Source organism: Lepisosteus oculatus, chromosome 4 (assembly GCF_040954835.1).
Source record: "Lepisosteus oculatus isolate fLepOcu1 chromosome 4, fLepOcu1.hap2, whole genome shotgun sequence".
Lineage (NCBI taxonomy): Eukaryota > Metazoa > Chordata > Actinopteri > Semionotiformes > Lepisosteidae > Lepisosteus > Lepisosteus oculatus.
In genome coordinates, this window is record NC_090699.1 from 19,623,644 (window position 1) to 19,643,746 (window position 20,103).

The 20,103-nt window shown below is 40.7% G+C and overlaps 2 protein-coding genes across 10 annotated transcripts; one reads left to right on the forward strand and one right to left on the reverse strand.

Annotated features, from left to right (window-relative positions):
- Nucleotides 1-565: 565 nt before the first annotated feature.
- On the reverse strand, nt 566-13,930 carry ascc1 (activating signal cointegrator 1 complex subunit 1). Of its 8 annotated transcripts, none has more exons than XM_015346277.2 (10): nt 13,755-13,930; nt 11,100-11,217; nt 10,146-10,245; nt 9,612-9,709; nt 8,509-8,687; nt 7,927-8,060; nt 7,409-7,528; nt 6,462-6,586; nt 2,521-2,600; nt 566-912 (listed from the first exon to the last, which is right to left on the reverse strand). In XM_015346277.2, the coding sequence occupies exons 2-10, from the start codon at nt 11,215-11,217 to the stop codon at nt 796-798; spliced, it is 1,071 nt and encodes a 356-aa protein (XP_015201763.2). In that variant the 5' UTR covers nt 13,755-13,930; the 3' UTR covers nt 566-795. The 8 variants fall into 8 exon arrangements, with proteins under 8 accessions (XP_015201763.2, XP_015201765.2, XP_015201762.2 ...); XM_015346279.2 differs by lacking the exon at nt 13,755-13,930 and adding an exon at nt 13,277-13,343; XM_015346276.2 differs by lacking the exon at nt 13,755-13,930 and adding an exon at nt 12,170-12,267.
- anapc16 (anaphase promoting complex subunit 16) lies at nt 10,925-19,517 on the forward strand. Of its 2 annotated transcripts, none has more exons than XM_006630273.3 (4): nt 10,925-11,028; nt 15,467-15,623; nt 16,741-16,815; nt 18,465-19,517. In XM_006630273.3, the coding sequence occupies exons 1-4, from the start codon at nt 11,011-11,013 to the stop codon at nt 18,572-18,574; spliced, it is 360 nt and encodes a 119-aa protein (XP_006630336.2). In that variant the 5' UTR covers nt 10,925-11,010; the 3' UTR covers nt 18,575-19,517. The 2 variants fall into 2 exon arrangements, with proteins under 2 accessions (XP_006630336.2, XP_015201769.1); XM_015346283.2 differs by lacking the exon at nt 10,925-11,028 and adding an exon at nt 13,294-13,399.
- Nucleotides 19,518-20,103: the final 586 nt, after the last annotated feature.

Here is a 20,103-nt window from a genome sequence, read left to right on the forward strand (position 1 = left end):
ATTAATTCCATCTCGCCTATTTATAGTTTTAAGCACATTAAGTCATTTTAGAAATCCACAATAAAAACTATTTTCATAAAATTGTTGAAAATAGTTGTTAAATGTTACTTCCACCCCATTACGAAGTAAAACGGTCTAACAGAGTTAAAGACCACTACCTCCGAGCAAGGCTTAGTATTTTAGAACTACAACATTTTATAAAGTACTAGAGGCAACTCAGACTCTTTTTCTGTATCCTCTAGCAATAAATCAAACCATTTCCAATTTTAAATTGAACAGTTTTTATCAGTAAATGGAGTTCTTCCAAGAACTTTCGATTTGAGGTGCGAGTAGTGCACACCACAGCAGAGAAAGTCAATTTCAAACGCCACAGCAGCTCAGACACTTTTTTTTTTAATCTTAGGCTGAACTACGACACCTTGTCATTCTAGTGATTTTATCAGACTTGAGCTATTCCTCGCTCATTTCCCTTCATTCCCACATTCCTATCAAATAGTACTCTCTGGCGACACCTGCTGGGTGATCAGTATGGCATCCTAGCCCAGGAAAGATGCAGAAGCAAGAACACAGGAAAGAAAAAGATTTAATGACAAAAGTGCTGAATGCACCCTCATTTAGAACTGAAAAAAACAGGCTTTGGTTTTTCAGCAAAACATTCAAGAAGACTACTAAACCTGTGGAACCAGTTAACCTCCTGAACGGGTCAACCATGAATCGCTGTGCTTTCTCATGAACCCTTGATTGTTCCCAACTCCTGTGTTTCAGTCAGAGTGAAGGCCAGCTGAGAAGACGTCTTCATGAGAATGTCACAACCCCCGAAGAGGTGTAGTACCCAGAGCCATCTGTTGAATATCTCTGGGAGATGTGGGCTGAATTCAGGTCAAATTCCCCAAAGTAATATGTTCCAAACTTCTGAAAAGCAGAAAGCACTTGGATTGAAAGCTAGCAACCAAGAATTACTACTGCATTTTAAAATAACTTACAGTCAGCATTTGTCTTCAGGACCTCTAATTTGCACCCATTGGAGCTACAAATGTCATTCACTTCTCAATAAAACCTAAGATGTTCTGCTAGTAAATACAAATCAATTTTGCTCAAGACAGGACTCAACTTGTCCACAGAAAAAAAGAAACAGAAAATGGTTATTAACAAAGGTCAGAATTCAACCTGTTTGTCTGTGACAAAGGAGGATTGCACAGTGAAGAAAAACTTTGCAGCAGAATGTACGTCATATATTTATTTGAACATATTTCAGAAGCCTAATCAAACCTTCGATCTTTCTATATTTTTTTTAGTTTTGCCATGCTGATCTAGAACATTCACATACCTGAAGTAATTATTTGACAAAGCCCATTAATTACTACTTCAAAAGAAAGTAAGCACCTCTACAAATAACCCAGATATTGGGTCCTTGATTGTTCAGATCTGTCACTCCCTCAGACAGCTCCAGCAGGGCCCAAGAATGGCACGCAGGACATCGTTTCTCACAAAGCACAAAGATGTTACTATGGTTACTGTGTGCTGAGCACTGTCCAGACACTCTCCCGTTTCTCTGATCCTCAGTGCAAGATAGCAGTGGGCTAGCTTTAGTTTTTCAGCAGGCTCACAGCAATGACAACACTTACCTCGAGGTTATTAGCATTATTAATATTGGTAGTGCCAGCACTGAATAAGGAAAAGCACAGCATTACTTCTGTGGCTAGTAATTTCCTGTCACTATAATGTGCAAAGGCACACTCCTGACTTTAAATAAAAAATCGTTAGATTCAGTACAGTGCTACTCTGTTTAAAAAAAATAGGTTTGAAGAGGAAAAGATTTTGTAAATTTGTACAAATATATGGCCAATAAAGCCAGGTGTTGAAAATGCAAACATATTAAAATATGTTAGGTGCCTTACTGCACCTACTCCAAATCTGGTTCTTTTTTGCCTAATGTCAGGCATACTGTCTGATGTATTCTTTGCACAATCCTGTAAAGTAAATTACACTATGCACATTGCACTTTATGTACCCTGTAACCTGTCAGAAATGTCTGTCTACATTGTCTATAGCACTGTCTTGTCAGTGCCTTGTCTGTATTCGCACCATAGACCTGCAGAACAATATCCCGCTCCTTTGTATACTTGTATATGGCTGGAATGACAAATAAACTTGAATTTGAAAATAAAAAGACATTGCCATTGGCTTTGAGTTCTGTATGTCTTTAAAACATACAATGGAATTATTTCTTGCTTTATTTACTCACGGGAACCAAAGCCATATGAGACTGTGAGGTGCTGCAGTTTTTTTTTTCTTTGGAAGGTCATCTGTAACCCACAATTACTGAGGCACAGACAGTCATGGAAAACCTAAATGCTTCGGGTGCTGCTGGGGACTTGCATGCTGTGGTAATAATTAATAACTGCCACTAGGGGGCAGCCACAAAGCACAAACAATAGCTGAATCTAAAACATCCCAAGAACTTGGCAATTGCGCGCTACACAGAGCATCGAGAACAGTATTTGAATGATAATTTCTGACCTTTAAAATGTTTCGTACATCAAATGACTCCCGATCCCTCATATTCTGCCTTCCTGCAGCAGGACCCCCTTTGTCCTCAGCTACAAGACAAAAACATATTCAGCACACAGGCATCGCTTCCTCCCTCAGCTACGCTGTCGTACACTGTGAACTTACATCGACGTGCAATAAGAAGTTAGAGAAAAAGGAAATATTTTCTTAAAGTACATTTTCTATACTGTACTGCAATTGGGCACAAATAACTCATCTTTCTCCAGAAGGATGGGAGGTTTCTGGTGGTTTGAAAGAGGGAAAACCTTTATTTTCAATTTTTGTGACAGAGAGACGCCCAAAATATGTGTTGTTGACAAACATGAAAAGGGACACGAACAAAGGCGCGATGAAACCAGTGTCCATCCTTGGAAAACAGAGCCCCTGTCAGACCAGGGCTTTGTGATCTGCAGACAGCTTTGTGTGAACTCATGTTGGGGAGCTAAATGCCAGTCCTCTGGGTTGGATGTGATCCATTTCCTACTGAAAGAGCCCATTGTTGTCCCTGTTCAAAACATGCTGCTCTTGCAGTGGCACAGAGGGCTGGCAAGGCAAGCAGGGACTGCACTCTCCAAGATGCCCCCTTCTTGCTGCTGGCCAGAGCGCAATATTTTTATTAGAGTGTCTTGCCGCTCGTCATCAAGGCTGGGATCCCATTCCAGATCAATTCTGAAGCCATCCATGCTGAAGCACCAAAGAGTCTGGGCTGGCAAACGCATATTGATCTCAAGAATCCATATGCCAAACTAAAAAAAAGCCAATTTACTAAGAGGGGCACTGTATAACACTGGGATACTAAAACATGCAGCAGTGCTATCAAGCAGTGTAATCATGCAGAGTGCAAAGTAGTAATAATAATAAAATAATAATAATAATAATAATTGTTTACACTTATATAGTGCTTTTCTGGACACTCCACTCAAAGCGCTTTACAGGTAATGGGGACTCCCCTTCACCACCACCAATGTGCAGCATCCATCTGGATGATGCGACGGCAGCCATAGTGCACCAGAACGCTCACCACACACCAGCTATCAGTGGGGAGGAGAGCAGAGTAATGAAGCCAATTCAGAGATGGGGATTATTAGGAGACCATGATTGATAAGGGCCAATGGGAAATTTGGCCAGGACACCGGGGTTACACCCCTACTCTTTTCGAGAAACACCCTGGGATTTTTAATGACCACAGAGAGTCAGGACCTCGGTTTTACGTCTCATCCGAAGGACGGCGCCTGTTTACAGTATAGTGTCCCCGTCACTATACTGGGGCATTAGGACCCACATGGACCATAGGGTGAGGGCCCCCTGCTGGCCCCACTAACACCTCTTCCAGCAGCAACCTTTGTTTTTCCCAGAAGCTCTCTCATCCAGGTACTGACCAGGTTCACACCTGCTGAGCTTCAGTGGGCTGCCAGTTGTGAGTTGCAGAGTGATATGGCTGCTGGCCACATTGTTTCTATTGGGCAACAAGTCTTTTCCATATTAAAGAAGTGACAGGTTGGCCCACTGTCAGCAGTACAACAGAGCTGTTATGTGTAATTCCTCCACTGAACTCTCAGCTACACATAAGGAAATCTGGTGATCTTTCCTTTGGACAGGTACACCTGAAGTCTTCTAAGTGCACATGGGCAGCTGGATCGTTACCATTTTCTAAACATGAATCTGGCGCCACAATGAAAACCAAAGACAGTTCACTCTCAGATGTGCAAGTCTGCAGTCAGCAAAACCCTTACTGACGTGGGCATCAGGTCTTCCATAGCAACCAGATCATAGCAATACCTGGTCCACATATCAATCACAAGGAATCACTGCAGGGAGATGATATCTTTATCCAACAGAACTATCTCCTGTCTCACAAGAACACTGGGGGAGATAAATGGATCACTGCCATTTCAAAACTCTGTTTAGAAACCACAAAGACAGACAATATACAGTGCCTTCAGAAAGTATTCACCCCCCATTGATTGTTTATCGTTCTGCTGTGTTGCAAAGTCAAATTAAAACATATTTAAATGGGATTTTTTTCCACTCCTGTAGAAGTAATTCTCTATAATGTTAAAATGAAATAAAGCATTTAGATGTCTTCAGAATTATATAACAAATAAAAATATGAAGATTACTTAACTGATATGTATTCACCCCTTTTTTTAACAACCTCAGTTGGGTGAGGTATTCAATTATTTTGAGAGGTATCACACTAAATACATTAACAAGGTACACCTGTGTTCAATAGCTTGATTGCACAATAAATATCATTGACTGTGAGATCAGGCCATCCTACCAAACTGAGCAACCAGACAAGGAAGGCAATTGTCAGAGAAGAGACCAAGAGGCCAGCTACAACACTGACAGGGCTCTTTGGCTGAAATGGGAGAAACTGTCCAGACATCAACAATCTCTTTAGCACTTCACAGATTCGGCCTCTTTGGGAGAGTGGCTAGAAGGAAGCCACTTCTGAGAAAGGCCAACCTTATATCACACCTGGAGTTTGCTAGAAGCCATGTGACAAAACCTGAGACCTTTTGGAAGAAAATGTTGTAGTCTAATGAAAATAAAGCTGAGCTCTTTGACCTGAAAGCAAAGCGCTATGTTTGGCGCAAACCCAATACAGCCCAACACACAGGTAACACCATCCCTACTGTCAAGCATGGTGGTGGCAGCATCATGCTCTGGGGTTGCTTTTCAGCAGGAGGAGCTGGAAAGCTTGTTGCCATCAAGGGCAACATGGATGAAGCCAAATACAGGCAAATCCCTGAGGAGAACCTGTTTCAGTCAGCCAGAGATCTGCATTTAGGCCGAAGATTCATTTTCCAACAGGACAATGACCCAAAGCAAATGGCAAAAACTATCAAGGAATAGCTTGAAAAAAAGAAGGTTAGTATTCTGGAATGGCCCAGCCAGAGCCCAGACTTGAATCTAATTGAAAATCTCTGGTATGACCTGAAAATTGCTGTCCACTGACACTCTCCATCTAATTTTGTTAGTTGGAGCAAATTTGCATTGAAGAATGGGTAAAAATCCCACAATCTGAATGTGCAAAGATCATAGAGACATACCCAAGAAGACTCATGGCTGTAATTACTAAGTATTGTACTATGTACAAAGTATTTACTGGGGGGGGTGAATCCTTTTGTAAACGAGAAATGTAAGTCTTTCATTGTGGAGAAACGAATGTTCTTGAATAAAAAATATTTTTTGGACTCATAAATGTGTTGAATTTATTGTGTTATTTAAGGGAGAGAAAAAAATATTTCAATGTGTTAAAATTTGGAGGTGTAACGGGAACAAAACGTGGAAAAATTCAAGGGGGTGAATACTTTCTGAAGGCACTGTACATGCAAAAGCCCAAGCGCATCCAGTCTTTATCTGAAAACTAGACCCCAACTCTCGCTTCATTATGAATCCGGCACAGAACCTCACTGAACCTCCTTTGCATGAGACTGTAAACTGAGGCCTTGACTGCCAGTTCATTAAAGCTGCCGCGGTCCTGGTCGTAAGAGTGGGAGATGTTAACCTCATTGACCTGTTCTAAATTCCAGTCTGGGCTAGTACAGTCTGGCCTCCCTTAGGTTCAATTCAATTAGTGAAGCAATTTCTCACTTCTCCGGTTGATCTGCTGACTCAAGGGGTTGCTGGCACAAAAGGCTGCCTTGCATAAACCAGGAGGGTGTTGTATTTCAGAGGCGGAAGAAGTAGGTCTCTTCCTATATGTGAAACACTTTTGGGATAAAACTGATTATTTATACGTGCAATCCATTTATTAATTATTATTATTATTATTATTATTATTATTATTATTATTATTATTATTATTATTATTATTATTATAGATACACCTGTAGAGCTATCAGGAAATAAAAATACAGTGCCTTTCAGCAGATTTGCTGGTCTACGATGCTGAAATACATTACCAGAGGGGTCCTTTCTGAACAGCGTGTTCATGACAGTGGCATGAAGCTTGACTCTGTCCCATTCTTTAATCATCAGGCCGGATGACACAAAGTGCTCCACCAGCCTGTCTGAAATGGCTTGCAGCCTGCAGGGAAGAGAGATACAGAAAACAGTCACGCTTGCAGGCAGCCAAGACACCACATCATGAATGTAATACACTGCACGAAAGGTTCTTCGAGCCCCCCTTCCGAGACTTTTTTTGCTGTGCACAACGATCAGTCTCAGAGCAGCGCTGAAAGGCGTCCTACGAGAAGCGTAACAGTGTGGGAGTGGGCAGAGACGCGCCGAGCACTGCTAAAAAGTCAACGCCCCTGAGGGACAGAAGCACCGGTGTGAGGTTAGCAACAACTGAAAATAACACAGAAGAGGGGTGAAAATGAACCACAGAACAAAAAGAAAGGTGTTCCCCTGTGCCTCGCGACCTCCAGGCTGGGCTTGCCCTATGTAACGGGGTCCAGCCCGGGGACAAAGAAGTACCGCCAGCACAGCGGCGACCCGACTGGACTTCTTCTGCGCAGCGGGGGCCTGTCTGGCAGAGCGGAGCAGGGCGCGTAAGGCACAAACAAAACAAGAACCCAGTGTGTGAAAAAGGTCTGCCTGTCCTGGTGAAGATATGTGACGGGACAGGCAAAAAGAAAGAAAAGAAAGACCAAGAAAAGGCATGCCTTATGCAGGTACAATCCCCTCCGGCACTGCTGGTGAAAAGGTCCTCCCCTTCCGGGGGGTCTGCCCTACTCGTCCCTATGGGGGGGGGTCCAGTGTGCCTGTACAGAGCCTTCACAGCCGCGGCTCATTCTCTAGTAGCTGGGACAGCCGTGACGACAGGGCTCCGCCTCCACGCTGGGCACGCCCCCGCGGACTGCCACAGAAGGCAAAGACACGGGCTTTGGCAACTGGAAAGACCTACTTGTCAGACCCATCTTTCGGCTGGACTTTGGCGTACAGAACGTCCACCATGGCAGGATCGTCGTTCATGTATTCAATCCCCACCACCTCCAGGGGAAGGGGCTGTCCCCCAGTGACATCCCTGTAAAAGCAGAACAGCAGCCAGTGTGGATACAATCACGTCTCTCGCCGGGTTAACACAAAAAACGAAGCAAGACGGACCGGCGCTTGTCACTTCAGAACAGATCCTGAAACCATACTTCTCCCCAAACCAGAGATGCAGAGTTCTTAAATGTAAAAGGTTTTAATAGCTGTTGCTCCACTATGTAGTTTATTTCCATTTACTAAATTCACACACAGGAACTGCAGTTCTCACAGGCTTGTCAAAACTGCTAGAAGGTGTGCTGGGACACCATGTACCACAACTAGCCCAGAGGTGTGCCAACCACAGTGCAGTGCAACACAAAGGCACACAGGACAGAACCATTGTCACATTGCTGCAGCTACCAAACATGTTCACACGAGAAGACTGACACCCACTTGATAAAGCCCTGACACTGCTGTGCCAAGTCGCATGCCTTGGTCACTTCCATGTCACTGAGCAGAGCCAGTGTGCCGATAGTCAGGTGCAGCTTGGCTGGGTTCTGAAAGATGCTGCTGTCCACTCCGCGGTCCTTAAAATAAAACGGGAAGAAATACCTAAATACAAGCTTGACAGCAACCTCCTGCATCTAGCTGACATGCCACCTACATATAAAACAGAAAACCATTTGTCCTCCAAAATCATTCAGAAAAGTTTAGACTTTGTAACGTATGCAACAAGCACTAAGGGAGATTTATTTAATGTATTAAATTAAAACCACAAAACAGTATTATGTACTAACAATGTAATGATTTTCAATTAACACTTTGCGCTTTGCAGCAAAACAGTCCTGACCCCATCAAGTGAGTGAAGAAAGATCACACCTTTTAGAACATTAGAAGAATCTGAGTCCAAGCCTTCGGTTTATCACAAACCTTCTGTTCCACTAATCCAGTTCTCTATTTCTAATCAGCCCCCAGACCCCTTATCTTCTCAGAAATGATCACAGGGGTTAATCTATTTCTTTATTGTATCTCTACCTGGGAACACTGCTCCAGGACCTCCTCTTTAAACTGCAGAAATCGCTCCTGGATGCTGGAGTGGTTCAGAGGGAAGGACAGGAAGTGAGTGAACGGCTGCTTCCTGCGAAAGCTCTCGATCAGAACCTCAATGCGGGTGAAAGCAGAAATCACCGCAGCCCGCTGCTGACCAGTGATCACTGGACAAGGACGGAAGAAACAGCAAGAGGTAAAACTCAATAAGACACAAGTAAAAATCAAGACAACTTCTTCTACAAAAAGCCATTCATGACAAAACAGGCATAGAGAAGCACACTACCTTAATAAATGCAACCCTAATCAAGACATTACAGATTAAGATTCCTTGTGGGACAGGGCTTGGGGTGTAAACCCTATACAGCCTGTACTTTTCATAATAATAATTGCTTACACGTATGTAGCGCTTTGCTGGACACTCCACTCAAAGCGGTTTACAAGTAATGGGGACTCTCCTCCACCACCACCAATGTGCAGCAAAACCTGAATGATGGGACGGTAGGCATAGTGTGCCAGAACGCTCACCACACACCAGCTATCAGTGGGGAGGAGAGCAGAGTGATGAAGCCAGTTCAGAGATGGGGATTACTAGGAGGCCCTGATTGATAAAGGCCAAAGGGAAATGTGGCCAGGACACCAGGGTTACACCCCTACTCTTTTCGAGAAGCGCCCTGGGATTTTTAATGACCACAGAGAGTCAGGACCTCGGTTTTACATCTCATCTGAAGGACGGCGCCTGTTTACAGTATAGTGTCCCCGTCACTATACTGGGGCATTAGGACCAACATGGACCGCAGGGTGAGCGCCCCCTGCTGGCCCCACTAACACCTCTTCCAGCAGCAGCCTTAGCCTTTTTTTAATGAGTTTCATATGTAGTTACTACATTCATACTGTAATTGATTAAACAGCTGTAACACACACTGCAAGAACAATGGCGCAATCCTCTGTATCTCCAAAGCTATCAGAGCTAGTCAGGATGGCCAGGTCAGCAGTACTGTACAAATGAGCTACAGGCATTACCTTGACACTGTTTCACAAAGAAGAAGACGTGTCTGTAGCCAGGTGCATAGTGCCCATGTCAAACTCACCTATCTGTCCCTCGACCCCCTGTTTCGGAATGGTGATTGAAGTCTGGGTTTCAGACTCCAGCCTCTTCCTGGTCTCTCCTTTTCTTCCTATAATATACCTTTGAAAATCACAGAGGGCAAAAAGGTCATTTTTTTGGTTTCTGGTCTCCTATATTATCACCTTTGGTAAAACACCTGTCAGTTACGTACAGGCATACTCAAATACTCTATATCTCTTAGGGCCTAAGACTCCAATTGATCATCTATTGCAATCTTTGGGCACAGTGGTGGAACACAAATATTACTAAACAGTGCATAGTGCATTCCATCCTTTCAAAGGTCACTTATTTTGTATTTTCTGCAAACCGTCAGCAAATGTAAGAAATTTCTATGCAGAAATCAAGCTCCTTAGTGGACTTCTTGATACAGAAATGTATTTTTTCCCAGAGTACATACAGACGGTACGTCATGAATATTTTCGTTCGGAAAACTCAGAGATCAAACACTGTTAGTAAACGTTACGAATTCTGGAGGATTCCAATCTAATGCACCAACTTGTACAGGACACTGGGAACATCTATGGCACAGCGAAACCCCTTTTCTGTCTGTTCCACGCTGACAGAGTCGCAGGGCTCGTCAGCACAGTCGATCCTGGCTGAAAAGGGAAAGAGACAGCCGAGTCCAGAGGAGGATTGAGAGCACATTTCCAGCAAATCTGCCTTTGGCATACGCAACTATAAAAATTAAAGCATAAACATAAGAAAACGAAAAAGAACAGCGTATTTAATTTATGCAACTATACAGCAGAAAAGAAAACATTTCCAAAGATAATGCTAACTATGAATGCAAAACTCTCACAGATTATAGATCTGATGGTCAATCTGGATTGTACTGTTTTACAAAATGGACCAAGAGAGATAGGCTATAATATACTTATATTCAATAAATAAAATTTGGAATTGTCCCCCTGCAATAAAGATACACAGTATACCTCTTAAAAGCTACAAATGTTGAATATTTTGTTCTCCGTTACAGAAGCTGATACATTGGCTCCTGAGCAGATCAACAGGCAAAGACTCTCACCCAAACACGGGCTGAGCTCGCGGGTTTTAGCTTCTATCATCTGACTTGATGATTTTCAGAAATTGGGATTGTGATTCACGGGACCGTAGTCGCAATTCCCGTAGCTCAACTACATCTCACCGCCCCAGACTCGCTCAGCGACACAGCGACCCCTGCGGTCTCCCGAGCGCATGCAGACGCGCTCGGCTGTCCGCGAGGGACGCGCCTCTCCTCCAATCAGCGCTGAACCTCCGGCGCAAGGCTGCGGTGCCCGTGACGTCATAAAGACCAGCGCGCAGAAATTAGGCGAGACCAGAGGAGTCTGTTCACACTTCGCGGGGAAAAAAAAACTCACCAAATGGCTATTCCAAATCGGGTGGGTATGACAAAAATAACCGACGATTCTAAATGTAGACTTATAAAGTTGCTGATAAGGTGCGAACTTACCCGAGTATGAAATGTCTTCTTCTTCATCACCTTCATAATGAAAAGTCTGTTCCTTGACAACATTTTTTCTGTAAATTCTCCCATTAATGCTAATCAGAGTAGGTCGTAAAACCTCCATCTAAAAAATGGGAATTTAAAATGAGATAAACATAGATATATGAGCATTCCAAATAAATTACTTGTTTTCATTTATAAACCACTATGAAATTATTAGTTTAACATCGGTTGGTACCACTATACAGTGTTCTATAAAGTGGAGGATTTACCAAAAAAATAACTTTTAGATACTGAAAGTAATAGAACCATAACGCTAACTATGAAACCTTTTGAAAGCGAAATTATTAAATTAAAACACGAGTTATGCTACGTGTAATGATTACGAAAATAAAAAAACAACGTCTTGCTTGTGGAACTTTATTCCGATGTGGCAAAAAGCAATTTAAAAAATCCTTATTCTTACAATTACTAAGTTTGCTTATTGTTCTTAATAAATGCCACACAGTGCCATCATTTGAAATGGCAACACAGTCTTAGATATCGTAAGCCGGATAACGTGCACGAAACAAACATAATTCCGAAACAGGAGCCTTTTTGATTTAAAAGACTGCACTGACCCGTATCGGTCAGGCCCTGTGTTGAGAGACGTGACTTAATTTGTCAAACTTTTATCACTTTCCAAGACACACAAAACTCTCAAAAGTACTAAATCACGGAAGACGGGTAGAAAATGTCATATCAGCCCAAACACACACGCACAAAAACAACGATTTACCACTAGAAAAACATACAATTCGACTATTTCAAATTGGAGGAATTTTAACAATTGAAGCCACCAAGCATCGAATTCTCGAACAATTCTCGAGTCTTTAGAATTCTAGAACACCGGCATATTCCAACCTGGATCAGCTGGAACTGCGGCGCCAGGAGGCAATTCTGCCCCCCCGAGGTGCAGTACACTTAACTAGAATATTAGCGATATATCTCGGTAGGCTATAGAAAATAAATATTAGGTTATTACCAACAAGATTATCCCCTTTTCGGGGTTTTGAAATTATTTGGTATGGAAGTACCTTGACTACAATTCTCGCGACGTTTGCGATTAAACCGCTTCAACTCAAACATGAGGGGGGTACAGCACACAACAACGTCCCGCACGGAAACGGTCACCTCAACTTTGCGTTCCTATCACGAAACCACTTCATTCTCGTCTTTTTTTATTTTATTTTTTTTATTAAACATATAAAGAATTTACAAATACAACTACAACCAGAGGATCAAAAACACGTACATGAGAAAAAAACACAAAGAGAAAAAACATTTTACCGCCAGAGGTAATGAGGTAAATTATGTGATCAAATTGTATTTTTTACATATATCATACGTTTTCCTTGCTTTATTTCTCATTTTTTTATAGAATTTAAATAGTGTTTCAGCTCCACCTCAAAAGTACTAAAAAGGGGAGTATTATTAGACCATTTTGATTTATAGATGTGAACTTCATTCTCATCTTGTCTCGGCCTCCTGCAATCACAGTGTCGTACAGTATACAGTGAATGAATTGACATCTTTGATTTGCTAGCTTGAGGGCAGCAAAACTAAACACAAAATAGTTCCAGACTGGACAGATAAATCTAGATAGGAAGCTTGATTCACGAAACCTGATCACGATCAGTATTGTATTTCAGTTTATTCTGATTTATGTTAATTACAAACGTATTCACGAAGTCTTTAATTTTTGGTAATAAAGAAAAAGGTTTTTATTCAGCATGCCTACAGTTCAAGCATGTTTTGTTCATTACAAATACATTATTTGTCAATGTGTTTTTTTTTTAAATGCAGGAAAATGTGATATGATCCTGGAATAGAAAAAAAAGTATTCAAATTGAAACATGACTCATAATAATAACTTAAATTTGTGGTTTTATTTACGCAGTGAAAGTAACTTCCTGCTTATGACTCTAGACACGCCGAAACGCTCATTTGACCACGTCAGAACATTGAGCCCAAGAATAAATTATACTTATTTTTCACAACAAACCATTAAAACCCACATAACTAGCAGTCAGTTTTAATCATATCGCTTATATTATGCACGTACTAATTAACCTGAACTATAATTTTAACTACTACAAACATAACTGCTTTGCTAATGATGAAGGAAAGTCAAAGAAAAATACCCCGACCAGGCAGCGAGAGAAACCAGTATCAAACGGCACGCTGTCGTAAAGACCCTGTACCGTAAAGCAGTTTGAATAGTGCTCTAGACTTGGTGTGTGAATATCCGTTTAAAAAGAGTAAAGGTAAATAATGTCATTTTTCAATTTCTTTTAGGGGGGGATTAAAACGTATATAGTTTTTTTTCTAAAACGTGACGATTTGTTCTCCAACGTTCTTACTGTATCCGGTAAAAACCTAAAGCGTGTTTTCTATACAAAATTTGAATTTACGAATAGAGGGGCTATGCGAGATTAGTGTAGGTATGCACCTTTGAACCATGAAACGTATATTTACTTAGAGCGTGTCCTTCTGAAACCTGTCAGTTGTGCAATAAACAGAAACATGACAGTCGTTTTCCGATGTAGGTCTATGTGATTTGAGGGTCTCTAGATCTAAAAAAGGTGACTCTGGAACGGAAAGACGGTTTACTCCTCTTACAGTTTGATCTCGGACGAATTGAAAGAAGCTCTTATGTCCGGATACCTGGCGATGTGTTCTTATATTCCTGACGTAAAACCTTGTGAAGATTGTGAAAGGGAGATGTGTATAAAAAAATCTCGTTATGTAGCCGAGATCCTAAACACGAAAACTGCGAAATCTTCAGGGCGGTAACTTGAGGCAGGACATTTAAGTGCCTGTGTGTTGGTATTGACGGATGTAATTATTATTTCGAAAGAGGACGTTGAGGTAAATGAACTTGATGACTTTGTTCGGTGGCAGTGATGCTTGGAGATCACTACAGTTTGACCACAAAGGCCCATCAAAACAGCTTGGTTGGCGCCTGCTCGGCACGCAGAACACGTCACAGCCGAACTGCACACCGTGTGTCAGTGCCAGCTAGTGAGTGTGGAGGCGATAAGGATCAGATATCTGCTCACTGTCACGTCTCGTATTGAAGTTTTCAGCTCACGCTAAATTTCGTTGCATGTAGCCTATACGTTGAAGTACAATCTTCAGTTCTAAAGATTTGATTAGCCTGGGATTTTTTTGCGTGTCTTGGAAGCTTTTCAAAACCTTTAATTGTTCTAGGATGATAATCTTACACTTACACCGACGTTGTGCCTAAAAGCCTGTGCTTTTTCTCACCTTAATTAATTATAATGAAATATCTTAACGGAACAGTAATTATTCAGACGACACCGCATTTTCTTTTTCATTTAAAATTTTCTAATTCAAATGGTTTCGGATGCTGATTTTGAAATGGTGGGGAGTGAGTTTTCCTGAATGATTTCATGTTTCATATCCCCGTTTATTCAAATTCTCAATCCTAAAAATGAATAACGTGCTGTATGTTTTGTGTGAACACAGTCCGTACAAATCTTTTAAAGAATAACCTCTTATCAGTTTTCTTGTGATAACATGCCATTCCCTCCTCTTCAGTGCTTCTGAATTTGTCATAGATGTTGCTAGAAATTTCCAGTTCAGTAAGTTCGCTGTTGTTCACATCACACTCATCAGCCAGCATATAATTAAAGCTGGCTTTAAATGAGCTCAAATAAGAGTGTATAAGAAAGGTAAAGTGAGGAGGCCATTCTTTATGATCATATAAACCTTTCATTCAGATTAAACCTTCAAGCCCTCTGTGCCCTTTGGTTTGTGTTTCACTGTTCCTTCTGGGTTGGCTTTATCGATGCCTTTGAGGATTTTGAATGCTTACTACAAGCGAAGCTTCCTTTGACATCGCTGTCCAGAAAGATGAGCCTGGTAATTTTAAGAACAGAATTGCCCCTTTTTAAAGTGAGTTTTCTGCTGCAACCTAACCTTCTGCAGTGAACCTCGCCTGCGCAGTCGAAATGCTGTCGCCATCTTTGATATTTATGCTTCTGTTTGAAACCTTTTTTGTCACAGGAACCCATGTAATTAATTTGTAATAAACTGTCCAAGTTTCTAATGGTTACTTTATAATCCTTCACCATCTGTGGAGGATAAAAGAAAACTTTAGTCAAATAATTGGCATTTATACTTGTCGACAACGTTTTGACTAACCCCGTAGCTAATGCATATTCTGCAGAAGGTTTACAGCTTCACAGGCCAGTAACACCCAGGTGCTTTACATGTCAGTCCTCAAGCTGTGTTGCTCTGAGGCTGTAGTTTTGGTGTTCTTTAACAAAGACCTGCCATTTCCTCTTGTTGGACTGTGGGTCGTGCAGGTGTGGAGGAAGAGAATGGCGGCCTCCTCTTCCTCGTCCTCTGCGGGGGGTGTCAGCGCAAGCTCCGTCACCGGCTCGGGGTTCAGCGCCTCCGAGCTGATCCCGCCCCGAAAGGTCCTCTACACCTACCCCAAAGGTGCCGGGGAAATGATGGAAGGTCAGTACGGCTCTCGAAAAACCAACACGCCACTGTGAGGGATATGGCCAGTGAAGACATGTTCTGAATAGTATTAAAAATCCCGTAAATGGCAGCTACTTGTACACCATTAACCCCACGCTTTTTTCTTGAAAGCTGAGTGAAAAAAATATAAGAACAGTGATTTAAATAAAAGGATTAAAATAATTTGCATTCATTTTAAAGCAGTCTTATTTAGGTTTCATGTTGGTTTTGCAAAATGGGGGTTTTGTTAATGCAATGAAAATGGAAGAGGTCGGAGCCGGCTACAGCTACTGCTGTGTGGTACCTTTTATTCTTTTATCTCAAACGGTGCAGTCATTTGAGGACTTCATTGGAATGATAATCTGATGACAGAAAAGTAAATATATTCCACTTGAAAGTCATAATACCTTCTGCAGCCTCACTCAGTTTTGATTTCCTGTATTGTCCGTTTATGGTGGATGCCACAGGGCGTTTCAGAATGGCAGGACACAACAGGGGACAGTGATCAAACAACTGCCAGGAAAGATGTAGAATCTGTAGGAAGTTAGATTGTAATTGATTAATGCAAGTAGCAGTGACCGCAGATGTGTGTAATGGAGGAAACAAAATGTACCTCATTGATTACGGAAAATTCAGCAACTTTAGGTAAATCCCAAAAAGACAGAAACATCTGACCATTAAGTTTCAGAACGTCACTCCTGCAACAGAAGTTTGTGATGTAGGTAGGGAAATTCTTGATAGTGCCTACAGTTCACATTTATCTCATAAACAAGACTGTGTAGCATGTGCAAGGCATTTACGTCAGCTTAATGGTTTCTTCTATTTGAGTCATACATTATGTTCACCCTCTGGTTGTTGATTGGAAAGCATCATAGCGCTGAGCAAATGTTGCCTCCAAAGTTTTGGTCTTAATAGAATGCAGTGCATTTTCTTTTTTTTATTTTGAATTGGATAGGCTTGTAGAGCTAATAACCATGTAGAATATGTCTCGCGAATCTGGTGTTCCTTGCTAGTTTTTGGAACATGTTTCAAAGGTCTTAAACACTTGTCAGGTTAGTAGGTTCTGTAAAAGTCATTGTAGATTTTGAATACAAGTGCTTGTGCTTTTTTTTAGATGGCTCTGACCGATTTCTGTGCGAGTCAGTATTCAGCTATCAAGTTGCATCAACTCTGAAGCAGGTGAAGCATGGTAAGGCAATTGTAATGCTGAATGTTAGCACTTGATTTTAGAGAAATAGCTGTAAATGCATGGTATTTATTTTACTATTGTAAAGAGCCCTCTGATGTGCAAATAGCACTTTATAAGTGCAAGTTTTATTGTGTTTCTGATAAAGCTAAATTCCTTAGTGTTTGTAGTGTGTTCCCTCATTTAAAACTAATCTGAATAATTGTTTTTCTGACAGCAGTGAGAAAACGGTGAGCAATTGTGTAAATGATATCTTAGTAAGGCTCTGTAGGAATCGAATTATAAATTGCAAATGTAGAAATCCATCTTTGTACATGAAGGAAATGCATGCAGATATCTGAGGGTTCTCTTGCTTGAATACAAAGTTATCTATATGCAAAACAGAACTGTCTCTGCTGTTCCATATCAAAGACAAACAACCTGAGAGATTAGTCTCTTAAAGAAGTAACTTCATTTGTAATACCTCTTTCATTTATATATTTATCTGTAGTGAATTGACTTTATTTAATTAATAAACAAGTTTACCAGTTGTTGACCCATTCTTAGGGGAACTCTTACGCATGTACCTTGGTTTACATGAAATAATGTATTTTCTAAACTTCATTATTTTGGCTTTAAATTTTGACGTTTTTCTTTCATAAAAATCATGCCCCATGTTTTGTTTTAAAGCATCAGAGACCCCTGCCATCGTTTGGGGGGAATTACACGTACCAAGTATCATTCTTTTTGTGCATGAATATTTTTGGAACTGTAGCAGTGCATTGATTTCAAAAGTTTTTAGCATCATTTTGATTAATAATTCATGACTAAGCGTGATACACCTAGTTATGATTTTTGGAAAATGGACCGTAAATGAAAGATAACCACAAAAAAAGAATCAATATGCCCCACTTATCACGTGAACAACATCTTTCTGCCATTAGTATATTGGAGGCAAAGGTTTGCCAGGCTCTCTATGATAGGAGGTTGAAATATGATAGTGTACTGTAGGCAGGAGTGTGTCATCACTACAGAACTCTGTGTGTAGTGGTTGATGATATTACATTGATTGAGTCCCAGCACGTCACTTACTGCCCTTCCTGTGGGCTCATCCTGACATGACAGCACGTGTTCTCAGGCTGCTTGTCACAAGGACTTCCACACAAGATGAGAATGTGGCCACTGTGCTTTGGATGTATTACTTGCCTGATGTTAATATTTTCGGGATGAGGTGGGACTGTGTGTGATGACCAGTGCAGGAACATTCTTGTCCAGGCTCTCGGAGAGGAATGGTGTGAAATCTCCTGAAAAAAGCACCTGAAACCTGGCACAAAGCATGAGTCACAGACGTATGGCTTGTATTGCTTCCAGGGGTGGCCACACACACTGCTAGTCTGACTTTCAAGATACACTCTCTTCTGTCCAAACCAGTTGATGACAAAATGCTAAACAGCATGATGACCCATGTTGGTTCAAGGAAATACCAGCAGACCTGAAGCAAAATATTTTTTCCCTGACAACTGCAACAAATCCACAAAGTTACAATATGTTTTTTAAATGTAATTTTATAAATATCATCATAAATCACATCTGCTAAGACACTATGCTGGCTGTAGCCTTTTATTTACAGAGACTGATGAGTTTGCAGATACAGCTTTTTTGTGTCTCTTAAGATCAACAGGTGTCCCGCATGGAGAAGCTGTCCAGCCTTGTAGAAGACCTTGAAGCAGATGAGTGGCGATACAAACCAATTGAACAGCTTTTGGGTTTTACACCCTCCTAAGAACACAGTTAAACAGGAATTTGAAAGGAAGCGTTCTCTGAATCAAAGACTGTTGAATAATCTGGTGAGCATTTGGAAATCTAGCTACCAGATTGGGGGGGAAAAATGATTGTAGTGTTTCGTCTGAGTGTTTTATGTTTGTTTGTTTTTTTAAACTAAAGCTGACATCCCCTACAAAAAAAAAAATCAGATTTCATTTCGGTTGATATACAAACCAAAAAGTAGTATGATACCATTTTTATAGAATGTTATCTGTCCATTTCAACCTGTATTTAAAAAATAAAAACTTTTCTGTGATTTAACTTCTAGAGATTTGGAACCTATTCTGGTCATTTTATTAATTTCCCTTTGTTTTAAATATACCCTCCTTAACAATAAGTGGTTATAAACTCAATATCTATCCGGCAGATGTGTTATGTATTAGAATAAATAGCTAAACAAAGTTAATCACTGTGGGGAAAGCTTTGTTTTAATAGCAAGCTCTTCTATTAGCTGGTGTTTGGTCCACATCTTTGTAACAATTTCCCTGTGATCCCAAACTAGTTTTTGGCCCAGCAATAACTTCATTTCAGTAGAATCCTTGGTGTATGTTGGGATGTTCTTGATGGCACTGAGAAGGCGTGGAACAATACATTTTAAATATTTCATCTGCTGTTAAAGAATTGAATCCTTGCGTGGGAAAAGAGAATATGGTCATTGAAACCTGAAGTAATGTTCTGCTGTTTGCAAACCTGTAAAATAAAATGTTTAAAATCACTAGAACGGATTTAGAAATAGAAGTCTCTTAAAATCTAATTAATACATTTCCCAACAGATGTCTTGGAAGGTAATATTGGTTTCTTGAGTGTTATTCGTTGTCAATTGATCAGCTCAAGGGTAGCTGATTTTAACTTTTACTGAATGTTTTTTAACTGTTTGTTACATTAATAAAACCTTGCATGTGGTTATGTTTTCTGTGTCACTGATTTTCTTAAAATTAGTTGCTCATGACCCAAAGGTGTAGCATCTCTAGTGATCAAGTATTGGTTTAGTTCCCACACTACAAAAAAAAGCATTATTTGAGTGTGGAGCCCAGGAAGGCTTTCCATGTTGTTTCTTCTTTCTACTTTTCAGCATTGAATTAACCTCCACTTCTTTTTGTATCTTGCAGGCTGATACAGATCCCTGCTCTTACCTCTTCACCAGTGGTTTATCTACAGTGCAAACACTGTAATGTGGTTTTGGGGTGACCTCCTTTGTGGCAGAGCCATAAAAAGAGGCTAGAAAGGATCCTTGACCTTTTATAGCCTTCTTGTTTCAACATAGGTTTCTTACAACAGGAACACAAAAATGAATAATTTCTACATCAGTCTATAACAATCCAAGAACATGTAGAAGAATGAGACTTTTCCTGCATTTATGTTTTGAACAAAGCGTAAAAATTTTAAAATTTCTAGCTTGACCCTTAACTGATTCACTGCAAAAAAGAAACTAATTTTGATAGAACTATCCAATTTGAAAAAGGCCACTTGTGTAATTCTTTTAAAACA